The sequence below is a fragment of the Tinamus guttatus genome, unplaced genomic scaffold (genome assembly GCF_059628265.1).
Source record: "Tinamus guttatus ecotype Peru unplaced genomic scaffold, ASM5962826v1 Tinamus_guttatus_pri_ptg000133l, whole genome shotgun sequence".
Classification (NCBI taxonomy): domain Eukaryota; kingdom Metazoa; phylum Chordata; class Aves; order Tinamiformes; family Tinamidae; genus Tinamus; species Tinamus guttatus.
In genome coordinates, this window is record NW_028288667.1 from 4,832,807 (window position 1) to 4,847,733 (window position 14,927).

At 42.2% G+C, this 14,927-nt stretch overlaps 1 protein-coding gene across 1 annotated transcript in view; it reads right to left on the reverse strand.

Moving 5' to 3' along the window:
- Positions 1-14,068, reverse strand: part of QTMAN (queuosine-tRNA mannosyltransferase) — a 107,251-nt gene extending 93,183 nt beyond the window's left edge. The window contains exon 1 of the mRNA XM_088521810.1: positions 13,865-14,068. Coding sequence (XP_088377936.1) covers positions 13,865-14,043 — 179 coding nt within the window. The 5' untranslated portion in view covers positions 14,044-14,068. The remainder of the gene's footprint in view (positions 1-13,864) is intronic.
- Positions 14,069-14,927: the final 859 nt, after the last annotated feature.

Here is a 14,927-nt window from a genome sequence, read left to right on the forward strand (position 1 = left end):
TTTTTTTTTTTCTCTCAATGATGTGCAAGTTGGAGATGTAAAAAGAAAATGATCGCTGCAATTTTCCAACTCTGCCCCGCTCAATGCCATCTCAAGTATGTCATACATCATCTTGTCATTCACTTTAACAAGAAATCTCATAATATTCATGGGCAGAAAATAATCCCAAATGGGCAAGTGCCACGATGGCAAAAAACACATTCATATGCCATGACAGTAAAAATCTTGAATTCAATTACTTTCATAATGAAAGCGTCTTAGAATTTTCTAAGAAGGAAAGAAGTTTCTATGAGAAGCTGCTCTTAGGGTGACACGAGAGCTTTTCTGCAGTCCAAAATCAGAAACGCGCAATGTTTGGTAATACACTAAGGCAAACACGGGGCAGGGCACGTGTTCCAGAGGGGACCCGTTCACGGGCAACGTCCCCACCAACGTGAACGGTGACTCAGACACTGGCAAGTTTTCCAGCTCCAGAGTCTAACCCATGACTAAGAACTCCTCGCCACGGGCATGTCGTAAGACAAACACATGATTCGGGCAGGAGGGAGGACCAGGATTTTTTTCGGCTTAGCACAAACCTAGGAAGGGGAGTAGGGAGCGTCTTGGTCCAGCCGGACTCCGGCTCCGCAAACCTCAATGCCGAGGGTGGCAGCGCCTCACACTCAGCAGTGAGAGGTTAATAAGAGGTAATAGAGTCACCATATGTTTTGCAAGCGTTTTCTAGGACTCACTTCTTGATTTCTGTCCTGGTTGTTAGCATATTTGTCCCGCAAGAGTCAAGCTACATCTGACTCAGCATGAAAGCGAGTGTGGAGCCTATTTAAAGTGATGCTTAAGCCTTATTCCATAAAGAGTCTTTCAAGAGCGTTCACATCTATTCTTCTTAATATCCTCCCACATTAAGAAATGATTATCTAATACAAGGAGTAATCAGCTCATGGTTTTACTAGTCATCCCTCCTTGACAAAGCAGAGAAATATCCGAGCATGAAGTATTACAATGTCAAGGTTCAAAATGTCCAAGTTTGTTCAAACACACGAATTTATTTAGATCTCAGTGCAGCAAGACTGACTGGTGTCTTACTGATACAGAAATCCCTATGTGGTGGTAATTCAAAGCCCATTTTTCTGCACTAAGCCTGCTCCAGAACACAGACAGTGTCACAGCTGAGGACGAGGCACCAGGAAGAAGCAACTGTGAAAGTCAAAATGTCAAAATGTGGCGAAACACAGAAAGTTAATGGGCTTGGGAAACCAGTATTTATCCAAGCTGGAGCTGCCTGCAAACTGGTCTGGAGATGGGTCTGAAATCTGCTTCAAAAGCTTCAGAAAAAGCAAACAAGCAAAGGAAGCCCCAAACCCAGTATAACATTAGGAACCAGGTAACAAGGCTTCCTTCTGCCTTTGAACTGCACCAAGGAAACCCAATATTCCCGGTGCATCCTGCTCAGGCGAGGCGTCTTCATCCCAATAAGGAACATGCCATCCCCTGCTTTCCACGTGGCACCTTGCAAATCCAGCACGGGCCTCGGCACGAGCGACTCGTGCATTACAGACCCTGCTGCAGGGAATTAAGAGCAGAACCTTTGCAGCTAACCCAGCCCTCGGGTTTGGCTTCCAGGTGGAACCACAGCTGGAAACAGACTCACTTCAGATTCCAGTTTGTAGACAAGTCCATGACTTGTAGGTGAGCCTGAACCAGTTTTAAACAGAGACCTCCCAGGACTTAGTAAGACACGGGCTAAAAAGCTTTAGCTTGAAGCAGCCAAACAAAAATCTGTGAGATTTGTGTCCCAGCTAACTCCAGTCTTAACACAGGTGCCCACTACATTATTTATTCATATGAACTCCGACTTCCTAATGAAGCAGTTATAAAAACTTAAATAATTTCTACTGTCACAATAAGAAGCTGGTATGAATTAATGATTTCATCAATTTTACAGCATATATTCTTCATATAGTTTTTATTTAGTAAATCCAAAAATGAAAATTGCTTTGCTTTCTCACTCCAATTACATAGTCTCATCAGGAAGAATAGTTTCTGACCTTTACAAGTCATTCAAGAGAAATGTGTACTTTACAATAATCTAACAGAGAGAAGTCAGCATCCCACATTTCAAGATCCATTAAAATAAAAAATTCTGGTTACAGGCTCAACAATCTGCCTAATTAGCTTTTCCTAATTAGCACAATGTTCTAACCTCCGCAATAAGACTTATGTGGACAAAATGTTCCATATTGGTTATCCATCTGAGGGAAAACTAAACAAGAACTTCTGAAGAACAACTACCACAACTGCTGCGGTTGGGCTGAGCGGTCAGGAGGCTGCTCCCGTGGTCTGCTGGAGAATATCGGCAGTTTTCAGAAATATAAAATAATCTACCTTAAATCTGTGGCCGCTCGCACTGCAACCCCCTTCTTAACAGAGACAAAATTCAAGATATTACAAGCAAGAGTTAATACGGTGGCAGTTTTAAATTCCACAGCACGTGCTGGGAAAAAAGATGTATGGACCAAAATATAGTGTGCAAAGAAGAGACACTGGGAATGCAGATACCGTAGAGATGCTGCAAGAGGCTGTGGGGTTGAGTTGGGATTTGCTATTGCAGAGCATGTGTTTTGCACACCAAGTTTTTGTACCTTCCTCTTTGTGACTCGGTGTCTCAGGCTGAACCAAGCAATTAATAGATGGCAACGTTATCTCTCATTCCCATCTCAGCCCACCAAAAAAAATCTATTATTACTATGTGCCGACCACGTAATTCAAAGGCTACGAGTTAAGGAAAATGCAGAGCCCCTGCAACATCTGTGGTCAGAGGCAGATGCTCGAGATAAGGAAAATTCAGCCCTCTATTTTACTAGGAGTTTGCGGAGCAGCTGCCGAGCTTCATCTCAGCAGCTGAAATAGCCTTTATACAGTTTAATAATGTGGGGAGCACAAAATTATCCGCAAGCCCCTCCCGGCCGCCAATCCCTTCCGCCATCTCGCTCGAAAATCGAGAGCCTTCTGCAAAATATAATCTAAAAAGAGTCCCTCGACAAACGCCAGCGAGACGGGAAGCAGAAACAAACATCGGGGGCACCGAGATGCCATAAACGCTGCCTCCAACTACATCGGGCTCCCCAGGGACCCCACGCAACCCACGGTGTCAACGACCTTCTGCGCAACTGTTAATGCTGGAAATTAATACTTTAAAGAATGCAAACACCTACTTCTGAATACTGAATGGACACTCTGCTAACCAGAACATGGCAGGGCACACTACAGTCTAGATTTCTGCTGCACTGGTTTGCAAAATACATACAACTACTTCTAGTGCATGAAGCCCTGAGCGAGTAATTCGATGTAGGACAACTTCTAGGTCCTCTGCTCCATTAAAAACAAAACAAAACAAACAAACAAACAAAAAAAGCACTTAAAAATCTGCTTTTTCCATGAGCCTGGCCCTACTCAACACAATCTGCATTTGGGAACCGGAAAAAAACAAAGGTGCTGATAATAATGATTCGTTTACATGGATCTTTAGATGCAAACTATGATTAGAAAAAAAGAGGGTAAGGAGTAGAAAGGATGGAAAAGAGAAGGGAAAAACACAGGCCATGAAAGCGATCCTGAGTCTCCAGGATATTTTATGCAATTATCGGGATATCGAAATATCTTAGGCAACCATCTTATGTTACTAAATAAATGAACTAATATTTGTGTGTTTTGCATGTGTATATTATTTTTTTTCGTTCCCAACCAGCCCGGGGGTGCGAGGCGCTCGGGGAGGCCGCTGCTCAACCTCACACGGGGTTTGTACACTGGGTTCCTCCTCCGCGCCCTGGCGTGGACAGTACCTGTGCGATGGCTACGAAGACCCCGTCCATACGGGTCTCTTGATGCTAGGCCAAAGACACCATGCCAAAGAAGGAGTAAATACGGAAAGAAAAATAAAAAAAGCTATTAACACCCAATGTACATGGCACTAAATGCGCTATACAAAGGCAAATGTGAAGTCATGTATTGCTGAAGTCACTCCCAAAGCTCCTTCTGCTTTTGGCAAGGTGAGGATCTCACCCATCTCCCCACGGTTAGACCCCGTTTTTCTTCCTCTCTCTTTAATACCACACAACTATGACCAGTGGAACTAACCAGAACACAGAGCCAGCTCTGGCCTCTGCCGACTGCAAGATGAAAATCCAGCTGGGCCTAGAACTACAAAAAGAGCAAACAGAAGATAGGTCAGTCTACCAGCGAGGACCAAAACATTTTAAAAATCCATTAGCTACGGCAAAATGGTGAGGCCGGTAGCAGAACAGAACGGGCGCAGGAGTGAGCTCCCCGCGCTCCAAACCCTCCCCATCCCGAGTCCATTGACTGACCTCCAGCATCAGCTCCTGCCGACGTCCGGACGGACTCGAAGGAAAGCAGGTCCAAAGCACAAATTCCCTCTTTGTGAATGGCCACAAGGCAGACAGAAGTTACGTCTGGCACTGTAAACACTATCATGTAGCCTATTTCTTTCAGAAATAACATCTAACTTTGGCTCACTTACAATTTATTACAGTACAGCTACAGCAAAGGAAATTCTCCCCCTAAGTTCACTTAGGAATCATTTCACTCTAAGGATAAATAAATAAAATAAAAGATATCTTCTTTGTTAAAATTTCCCCTGAAATTCATCTCATCTTCCTCCATAATTTCAGTATCTTTAGCACCATTTCTCTGAATGCATTTGGCAGATAAAATTTTTAACCGTTATGTTTTTAATAAAATTGATTACCAGGAAATTTCTGCATATGCACAGTTTAAAATAATTCTATTCCTGAGGGTTTAAACATAGAGATGTCGCTATGCATGATAACTGTTTCATGTTTAGTGAGTTACAACTATTCTGTCACAAGTATGAAATGCATTTTGCTCACAAAAGCCAAGGGCACTGTCAAACCTGCAGCAATCTGCAGAACAGTAGGAAAAAATTGCCTGCAAACTAACTGCTACTAGATAATGGTCCCATTTATCATTCTTAAATTCCATCCTTAATTAAAAATGGGATATTCTTTTACATAAATAAAAAATTGCAGATGTTCCCAAATTACTCCTCTAATTTTTTTTAATTCTTCCATACATAATATGCATAGCATTATATACGTTCACAAATTTCTCCGTGTTGATGTTACATAACACTCATTCCAGGAAAACAGTTTTTCCATATTTCATATAGAAAAATATATGTAAAATATGCTAAGTTAAAAAAAAATCAGTCTAAAAGAAAATACATGTTAATAAAACTCCTTAACCACAACAACATTAACGTTGAAAGAGCTGGGTTTTTTCGGTTTTTCTTCTTTGATAATTCACTGATGTTTCTTCTTACCACCTGATAAATTATTAGTTTAAACATTTTTCAGCAGTTGCATCAGGTAAAATTGCTGAGAGAGATACATTAGGTCTGTTATATCTTTCCTCCTAGTAATTATTTGAAATTATATTAATAGGTATACATTTCTTCTAACACTTCTTCTGCAAAATGGAAATCATGTATTTGTTTGTGATATTATATCCACTACTGTTTACTGTTTCCTTTCTTCTTTCTTCCTGTTGCTGTTAGAGAGAAATATGAGCTCCAGTGTGGAACAAGCAAAAGGGAAACACAAGGAAGGAATAGGCAAGCATATAAACTTAAACAATAATAAAAACCTGTAAGTGCTTCGGAGCTGGAAAGCATCCTTTAAAATGACAGTGTCCACTGGACCATCCGGGTATACAGGCAGGATGCACGGAGGAAGGGACAGGGACAAAAGACAGAGGGTAGAAAGGAAAAATTCTGTCCAAGGGAATAAGGAGATTTCAAGAAGCTAGGTTATCTCTTTCTGAAAATTTGCATTATTGAATAATGAGAAGAAAAAAAAAGTCCTATGGATATTTTTTTAGTATCAGAGACAATAGATGTAATTCTCAATTTTCTTCAAAGGGGTTAAAATTAATCATAATGATTCAACGCATATCAGTAACAGGTATAATCCTCAAGATTCTCAGGCTTTGCAGATTAAGAGGGGAAAATGGGAAGGAATGAATTGATCGGTTGTGGTTAGGGGGAGTTAAAGGTCCGTACTAAATAAAATAAATTCTATAACACCATGATTTGGCAAACGGATCTTAATCAGACTACATGGAACAGACAGGCTTTATATTTGGGAAGAGATGACACCATAAAATACAAAATGAAGTGGTTTAGGGGTCAATTTAGATTAGCGTTTCAGCTGGACTCGGAAGAGCACGGCCCAAAGGGCTCTCGTGACCATCCGCGCTACAGTCCACACCACAGTTATGGCCTGGATTCATCTGGATGAAACTGAGCCAGAAGATGACGTGCCAGGAGAGCACTTAATGCCTCCAGGAACACCTGGGAGCATTCGGTCCCTCAGGACCAGCCTGCACCTCCTGCCTCCCGCAGTGATAGGGCACTTCACCCCACTCCAGAGCCTCTCTGCAACCATCACAAGCTGTTGAGATATTTGTTACCTCTTTGTTAAGGCAGGTATTGCTTACATAGTCATGTGCAGAATGCTACAAACCTAGCCCCTGTCCAGCCTTCCCCCAGGATTTAAGGGGGCACTCAAAATGCACGCGGAAACCCTTCGGCATCCACAGGAGAAGTGAACATCTCACAGGTGAGCAGGAAAAACGCTGTAGAAAAGGTGCCTGGAGGTTCATAAAAGTCAAATTTGTATCACCCACATGAAATTCAGAAAATTCCTCTTAGGAAAGGTTTACTAACGCCACTAATGAATTCCGGATACTTCCCCGCACACCGTTTTCCGTAACTGGGTGCTGTATCCGAATTTCCTCCTTTCAGCGCAGGATCCAGAGCAGCCGCTACCCCCGGCCTCCCCTCTGCAAGGCCGGCGCCCCAGGAAAGTGCCCTGCATGAACTGCAGAACAGCGTTTAAGCCATCCTCTACATCGACCACACAGGACCCTTCCCAGGAGAATTCCTGGTCCGTTGCAGACGGATGACGGGAACGTCCGGAGCACTGTGGGCACCTGAGCGTGGTGGCAACGTGACCCTTAACACACCTGGGCCAGGGTGAAGCTTGCAAAAGAAAACAGCAGTCTTAACGCAGGCCTCCTCCCAAAACTGTTTTGCTAGAAGCAGTTTGCATTACACCAAATTTCTTTTCATTATATATTAATGCACAAAGCCAAGCCATGCTGTAAATACTTATTAAGACAGCTGGTTATTTATGATACTGGAATATAAAGCTATAAATCCAAATAATGTGCAAACCAAGTATCTGACAAAATTTGTATTACTTATTTCTAAGGTACAAAATATAGTTGAAATTCAGGAAAAAGCAGCAGAAGAAAAAAAAATTAAGATTTTTCTCTTTATTGAATGCAAACCAAAAGCTGGCTTTCTTTCCCTTTGGAAGATCAAATGAGCATTACGGACTAGAATGACAATGAATCGAAGAAAAGTATCATGCTCTTTATAATATAGTACTGTATATATATTTGTAATTTGAAAATAGAAATGTAATCTATAACTAATCTGGAAATAAAACCTATACACAGCAGCAACTGTTTAAAAGGACAGATAAAACACTCATTAAAACCCTAAGTGTAGAAATACTGAATCATAATGCACTATTTCATTACATTTTACTGCTAGCAATGTAAATATCAAATCTCCAGGTGATTCATAAAATTCATTTTAGAAAGAAAAACAAGGATTTCCCCAGGCACTCAAGAACATAAAGGAAAAACACATGCTACAGTTTGAAAAAACAGACTGCTCTTTCATTGTCTCCTCAGAATATTTTTCGGGAATTTCAGCAAATCTTTTACACATCAAACGGACAACTGCCATTCCCCATTAGCACTACCTATAGATCACGCAGCAGCTCCAGCCACTGCGCTCGCCCGTCCCGCACCTTCCCGTGCGCCGCGTTCATCCTTCTGCTCTTATTTATGCCCAATTTTACATCACGCACACGCTTCCCCTGACTTCAAAGGAAGCATTCTTATTTTCAATTAATCTAAAACCTCTTTTAACCAAGCGAATTGTCAAACGGCCTAATAACTGCACTGCTTATAGAAAGGCAAAAAAGAAACGCTGGACAAATGAGGCAACTAAACTTTTTGGAGGGAAGTGTGTGCATGTGGGGGTTTACACACAAAAATGTAAAGAAAACCTGTCACTTTTCAAATGAATAGCTGCCATCTGCCAGCATTTTATCTGAGGCAAAGTTGATTAATGCAAAGTGAATGTTTAAGATCATTTTGCTGCCTGCCTGAATAAATTTCAGGTAGTTTACTTATAAAATTATTTGTCCTGCTTCTCAAAAGAATTATTGGTTGTTGGGTTGTTTTTCTGTTAATTTTGGTGCAGTGAAATTCAGGGGCCTGATCCCGAGCAGACAAAACTGCAGCAGCATCGTTATGCTCAATATCAAATGATTTTTTCCCTTAGACTTTCTTCTGGAGCGGTTACCTTTATTCACACTATGTTTCCAGTTCAAATATATTCCAATCAATTCTCTTTCTCTCTTTATACATATATTAATACATCTATCAGTGGCAGATTTTCAAAAAATAAGCAACGCTCTCGCCATTTTTGACAATGCATTGGTTTATATCAGCGTTCCAATAAAAATCATCCGCAAATTCGGTCAAATCTGCTCTTCCCGCTAAGTTTATTTTGAATGACGACAGTTTCGGGAGAAGTTTTCGCAACAGATTTGGGGTGACATTAACCTAGCCCGCACAAAAGCCCATTTTTACACCTACATTCCCACATTACGTAGCCTCACCATAAGATTGCCTCGAAGCTCTCCTCATCAGCATGAATTTCACACTCTCTATTCAGCCTCTAGGACAACCTCTATTATCCGGGGCTATGGAAGTGGAGGATGTCATCTGTGCTACGTCGTGGAGCTTCGTACCCTTCCATATGGACATATATTCTCTTTGCTTACACCCTAGGCTGGCTGGACAGGCGCCAGCTCTGGTCAGAAGTCACCAAGTTGTTTCAGCTCCGTACCCGGTGCCTGTATCTTGCGTCTCAGTAGGGTTTATTAGTTGAGGCTCAACACCATGCCGGGGTGGCCATATGGCCCTGTGGAGCCCAGCGAGCTCAGCGCGTGGGCAGAACGAACGTGTCTGCGCTCGCACCCGCGTGAACCACCCTCGTGAACTCGGCGGCTGCTTCGAGAAACACGCGGGCAAGTTTAGCACCGAGGAGGAAAAAGCAGCGACCTTCGTGTGGCTGCGCAGAGAAGAGGGGCGCGGAGCTAAGCGGCGTCTCCTGGACGGGGTACGCGGCTCCTTAACGTCAAGGATACCTGTTGTTCCTAGTGGGGACGTCTCCACAGCCAGGTAAGGACGTTGTGGTGAGAAAATATTTCACACACGTTGTTTTTATTTTTAAGCCAAAATGAGGTCTGAACACCGTGCGACTGGCACAGCCTTTTGGTCATCTTACTCTTTGTGAGGGTGCAAGAGGTGATTCACCAGTCTGTCCTCTATGAGTCTGCTCCCCCACATCTCACGTATTCATTTCTTAATCTTACACTGAGAAAGAGCTGGAAACCTAAAAGATCAAAATATCCAGGCTGAAAATTATTCAGCACTTGCAATAAGGTGAGCCACGTTCTATTCTCAAATGTAATGAAGTTTTAGCAGTAACACCAAAATACTCACTCTTATAATCAATACCATAAATGAGATTCTAGTTCACCTATCTATAGAAACAAACACCCTAAAACATATAGGAAAGCACTGGGTAAACCTTTTTTAATTTGTACATAAGTGGTTACTTTTTATTTAACTAACTCACATGTACAATTGATTTTTCACCTGGCCCTTATTAGGGTCCAACGCAGAGAGGGCCTGTAACACAGGGCAAGGAAATCCTCTTCCTACACAGAGATTATTTAAGGATACACTTCCAACGTTCGGGATAAAGAGCATCTTTGCTGTGGCTATTATTGTCACTGTGAGAACCCACGAACGGCTGGAGGGCAAAAACGAAAAAACGGGTAGGTGCAGAGAAAACCGTGGCAGATCTTCCCCCATTACCTTGGCTCATTGCAGAGGCTGAGTTCGAGCTGCTGAAAGCACAAGGGCATGTGTATTTTGTGTATTTTTGAGACAGAAATGTTGCCGGCACAAACACCCAGCTATGTACTCAGCTTGAAGGGGAGGGGTGATGCCTGCACTTCTCACTTCCACTCCCATCTTCCCCAGCCAGCCCCAGGTTATGTTACTTGCAGGTATTTTTTTAAGAAGAAGAAGAAAATAGCTGGAAAACAGCACTCTGACTTGCTAACGCTTAGCCATGCAACTTGTGCTACGTTTTCAGTGGGACTCCTCATCCATCAAATTACTCACTGGAATAAAAATTTACAGCATCCGTTTTTCACAGACTGTATTGGTGACACTAGTACATTAGCTAGGAAAGAACTCATAACATTTTCTTTTTCCATACAGAACACAACGAAAGCATCAGATCCGAAACAACCCTGAACCTAGCTGGGAGTCCTCACACATTATGGGGGAAAACACTGTCTACATTATATCCTCTCAGAATAGACTATATATTGCTGAACACCACACCCTTCAGATTTTTTTCAGAGCCTCGTTAATGAAAACCAATGTTTTTTTCCTTTGTAAAATGTAAAAAGCACACAGTTTGTCTTTTAAAATACAGTTGTCAAATTTCAAGGGGTATATATATGCTAGCATCTACCCTAGGGGTATTTCAGGGCCAGAGTCTGTTACAAATAAAATCTTTATTCATATGAACAGCTACCTGGGGGGCAGTACAGAATGTTACACATTACATTTATATATATTTTTCGAAAATAATCTAGCAGTGCTATTAAAACCAAACTTGAAGCTATACTGCACTTACAGATCTAAGTCTTTATACCACTAACTTCTTTATCTGAATTAATACTTTTGGTAGAGCATAGCCTGAGAGCAAAATAAAACGCTTTTGTTTAGTGTGTCATCTTGATTATTTTTGTATCTGAAATTTAAAATATTTTTTTCTCATGGTAATAAGCAGAATTATGCTAAAGAAAAAGCAACAAATCAAGTATTTCTTCCTAGACTGCTGTAATGAATTATCATTTTCAAATTTGAGAACTTTCTTTGAGGTAAGGGGAAAAATTCTTAGAGGTTTGTTACTCAATTTCTGCAGTTTGTGCTAAATTAATCAAAATTAATTTTAGAGGAGCAGTTCAGATATTCACATTTTTCAAAGAAGTAGTTGGGAGCAAACACAATGCCAGGACCCTGCAGACTGACGGCAGTGCAGTTTTCAGGAGGTCACTTCTCTTTGCCATATTCATGAACTGATGAGAAACTTCTCTAATTGCTGACAAAAAAAATCTAGAAAAAGCAAATAGTGAAATGTTGCCCTTTTACAGCATATTTCAAATGCCCTAAGTTGGAAACTGCTGTCCTGAAAATGTAGTATTTCTCTTCCTGGAGTCACAATTTCTAGAGGGGAATCTCCCGTTTTCTTAGAAATCAAAGTACTCGGGAAGAGCCGACACGAATGTCTTGTTCCTCCCACTCTGAGACAGACTGCAGCGAAGCGACAGGAAAGGAGAGTTTAGCCCAAGAAGCGCCTTGTGCCCTCCCTTTCTGACGGAAGATGGAGCAAACCCACCTCAAAATTGACATCTTCGGGCCAATTAAGGCAGGAAGGAGAAATCACACAAATCTCCACAGAGCAAGGCAAGAAAGCAGCCCGTGCAGCTCTGTTGCTCCAGTCCCTCAATATATGAGACCATTTCCAGTCACTAGCTACATCTCCCCCCCTCAAAAGCACCTCCTTAAGGGCCCGCTGAGCTCGAGCTCATACTCCCTGCCCCATCTGCCATATTCATCACGGTTCCTGTCCTCCTTTCAGGAGATGAATGAAGATTTGAGCTGGTTTAACTACACACTGCACAAGGAAGTCATGACAATAGCAATGTATATGTGTATATATATCTATATATATATTTAAGAATGCAGGAAAAATAGCAATGCAACAGTGTTGAAATTTTTGTGATCTTTCTGCATTATTACCTGCATACAGAGAAACAAGTATTTACGAAACACCATTGATCTCTATCTGAAGAGCACTTGGAAACAAGTTTTTGATTCTAGAAAATGAGTCACGAATAACGTCAATACTGTAAATAACACAGATCTGTGGCTTCACATTGCCTCCCAAGAAGACTGAGATATTTAAATATCTAATTCAAAACATACACTCCTGACAATTAACTATAATTTTGTCTTCAGATGAATAATAAGTCACTGCTACCTGGGAAACAGATCTTAAATGGTTACTGGCAAGCTAGAAGTAGAAGAATCAGTTAATTTTAATCAATGTTTTTTATAGCAGGAAAGACTAGTCAGCCTCATTAGGCTGTAGTCTGATGCATTTATGCTTTCCATCTAATACAATCCTTGAAACACTCAATTGCAAAACAAACATTAAAAATGTGCAAGTAAAGGAGATGGTATCCCTAATTAGTTTTTCTCTCACCAGCCACATCAGCCTTTGTTCCTAAAATGTTCCTAAAATATTTTATTCCTAAAATTTTACCCTGCATGCAAGGATATGGTATATAGTCTTCTCTAAACACTGTATCACTGTGAAGTTGGACTATTTGATTCTGTCTGATCACGCACTAACAGCAACAGCAAAGAGAAAGCTTTCCTCTCTTTAAGATGCTTTATTGGCTAGCTCAGATTTATTTGTTGTCAGTAAAGGTTATATTTGCACATAAGTCTATGACAGATTGCAAGTTTATTAACTTCAAGGGAGTTTTCAAGCTGCTGGGCTGTTTTTTTGTTGTTGTTGTTTCTGTTCCCCCCCTCCTCCTCCCAAGATGCGGGTTACTTGACAAATTGGAGTTAAGTTATCTTAGGTCAATGTAACTGTAAGTTAAACTAATGAAGTGCATGTCTATGAGTGATGCCTGATTAGTTTAATACAGTTAGTGCTGGACAGCTTGGGCTGCTGACCTTGAAGGCACACAGATAACATTGTGCTGCGTTGGAGGATGCGGTTGTGCTACGAGAGAGATTTACATAACAGTTTGTCATATAGACTCCTTCAAACCAGAGCCGTTGCAAAAGGAAAGCGCCGCGAGAGCAACGCTGAACGCCCTGCACGAGACAACGGGGAGAAAATCGTGCTCCTGTTTCTCCTGAGATGGCACCACATCTCCACCGACTAGGTACGGCTAAAAGAGCTGTGTAAAGACAGCCTGGTAGTTGAAGTGGCTGCTTCTCACTAGCTGATTGCGATCTGTTGACCTAAATATTTGGCTTTTATCAGTTCAGGTTCCAGCCGATAGAAATTCACAACTTACACGGGCGCGTGCTTGACGTCCATAGTCGCAGGCGCGTTACAGAGCCCGACTGCTGTTAAGATAAACCTGCTCCCTTAAATCCTCGAGGTCGGGACGCTCTGATAAACCTGCCCTAGCAGATAGCTGGGAGGGCAGCGAGGCAGCTCGTATTGTGCACGTCTCTGCTATCTTCCAGCCCAATCTGTGCAAAACAGAGTTTTAATCTTTCACCATCTCCTAATTCGCCTGGTAATTTAGAAGCAAGATGCATGCATACATGTATGCACTGTACACAGAAATGAATCCACTCTTTAAGAGATTTCCAAAGACTAGCAATGCAGCTTCCCATATTTATAGCCAAGGAAGGCAAAGCAAGAAGAAAAGCTTGTATTTGATCACTACAAGCTTCCTACACATACACATGTATATACACATAACTGCATATCCAGCTTGGGAGAACCAGCTGAAGGCCCCTGCACCATTTTTGCTGGGAGATGGTCCCGTTGTTCCCGGGTTACCTGTAGTTAGGGTTAGGTGGTACCGTTTGCATGAAAGAGATGGCAGCAGTCCGGGCTTTCCACGGCCACTTCTTGGCAGGGAGGGTGCAGAGGACGCAGTCGTCCATCTCCTCCTTCAGAAGATCCACCAGCTGCTTGTGGGAACCGCCGTAGAAAGCTTCCAGGAGAAGAACAGTCATGTTCCTAGGATTTGGGGCCTGTTCGGATCCTGAAAAACACAATAACAAAGTGCTGCAGTTCAGAAATGCACCTCGTGATTTCAATTGGGAAAAAGATATTGGGAAATGGAGAAATCTATTGCAAGGTCCTACACAGTAACTTTTTTCTTTCTTATGAAATTAATCCTTCTTTCTAAATTCATTAGTTCACTTCAAAAAGGCTAATTAACAATTATATTGACAAAATTATAGCACCTATTAGTTTCAACCATTAAAACTTGCCATTTGAAATCTTTGAATCCAACTCCATGTGTCAAATTTAGAAATACCACATTTTGTCTTTTTTTTCCCCCCTTCTCCAACCAGACATTTAAAAGCAGCTCGGCTTCACGACACCCCCTGAAAGCCCCCACACCTCCTGCTTTCATGGGCTGGGGGAGACGTCCATAAAAAAAGCAGCCTATTCCTTTTTACACAGGCTGTGCCCTTTTCCCGGTGGCGGATAGAGCCAGGGAACAATTCCAGGGTGCTGCAGCCGAAGGGGCTGCCGAGAGCGGCCACCGGGGCCGCTCGCAAACAGGATGCAGGACACGTGGCCCGACGCGGCGGGAGACACGAGCGCCCTGTGACTGTTGCTCATCTGCTTCGTGAGTCACAGCCTTGGGCTACTGCAGAGCTGCTGCTCAGATGCCTTGAGCAAAACCATCAGATAAAACTGCTAAAAGCAAAACCCTGCAAAGGTATCTGCTGTGCGGGATCGCATCTCTGGGGACTTCCTTCTCAGAACACCCTACGGGAGGACCAGCATCACTTCGTGATTGATGGTGTTCACTGTAAGATTGGACGTCCTTTTCCTCATCTTTCATATCTAGTGGTTTCAGACTGTAATCTTCATCTTATCAGGG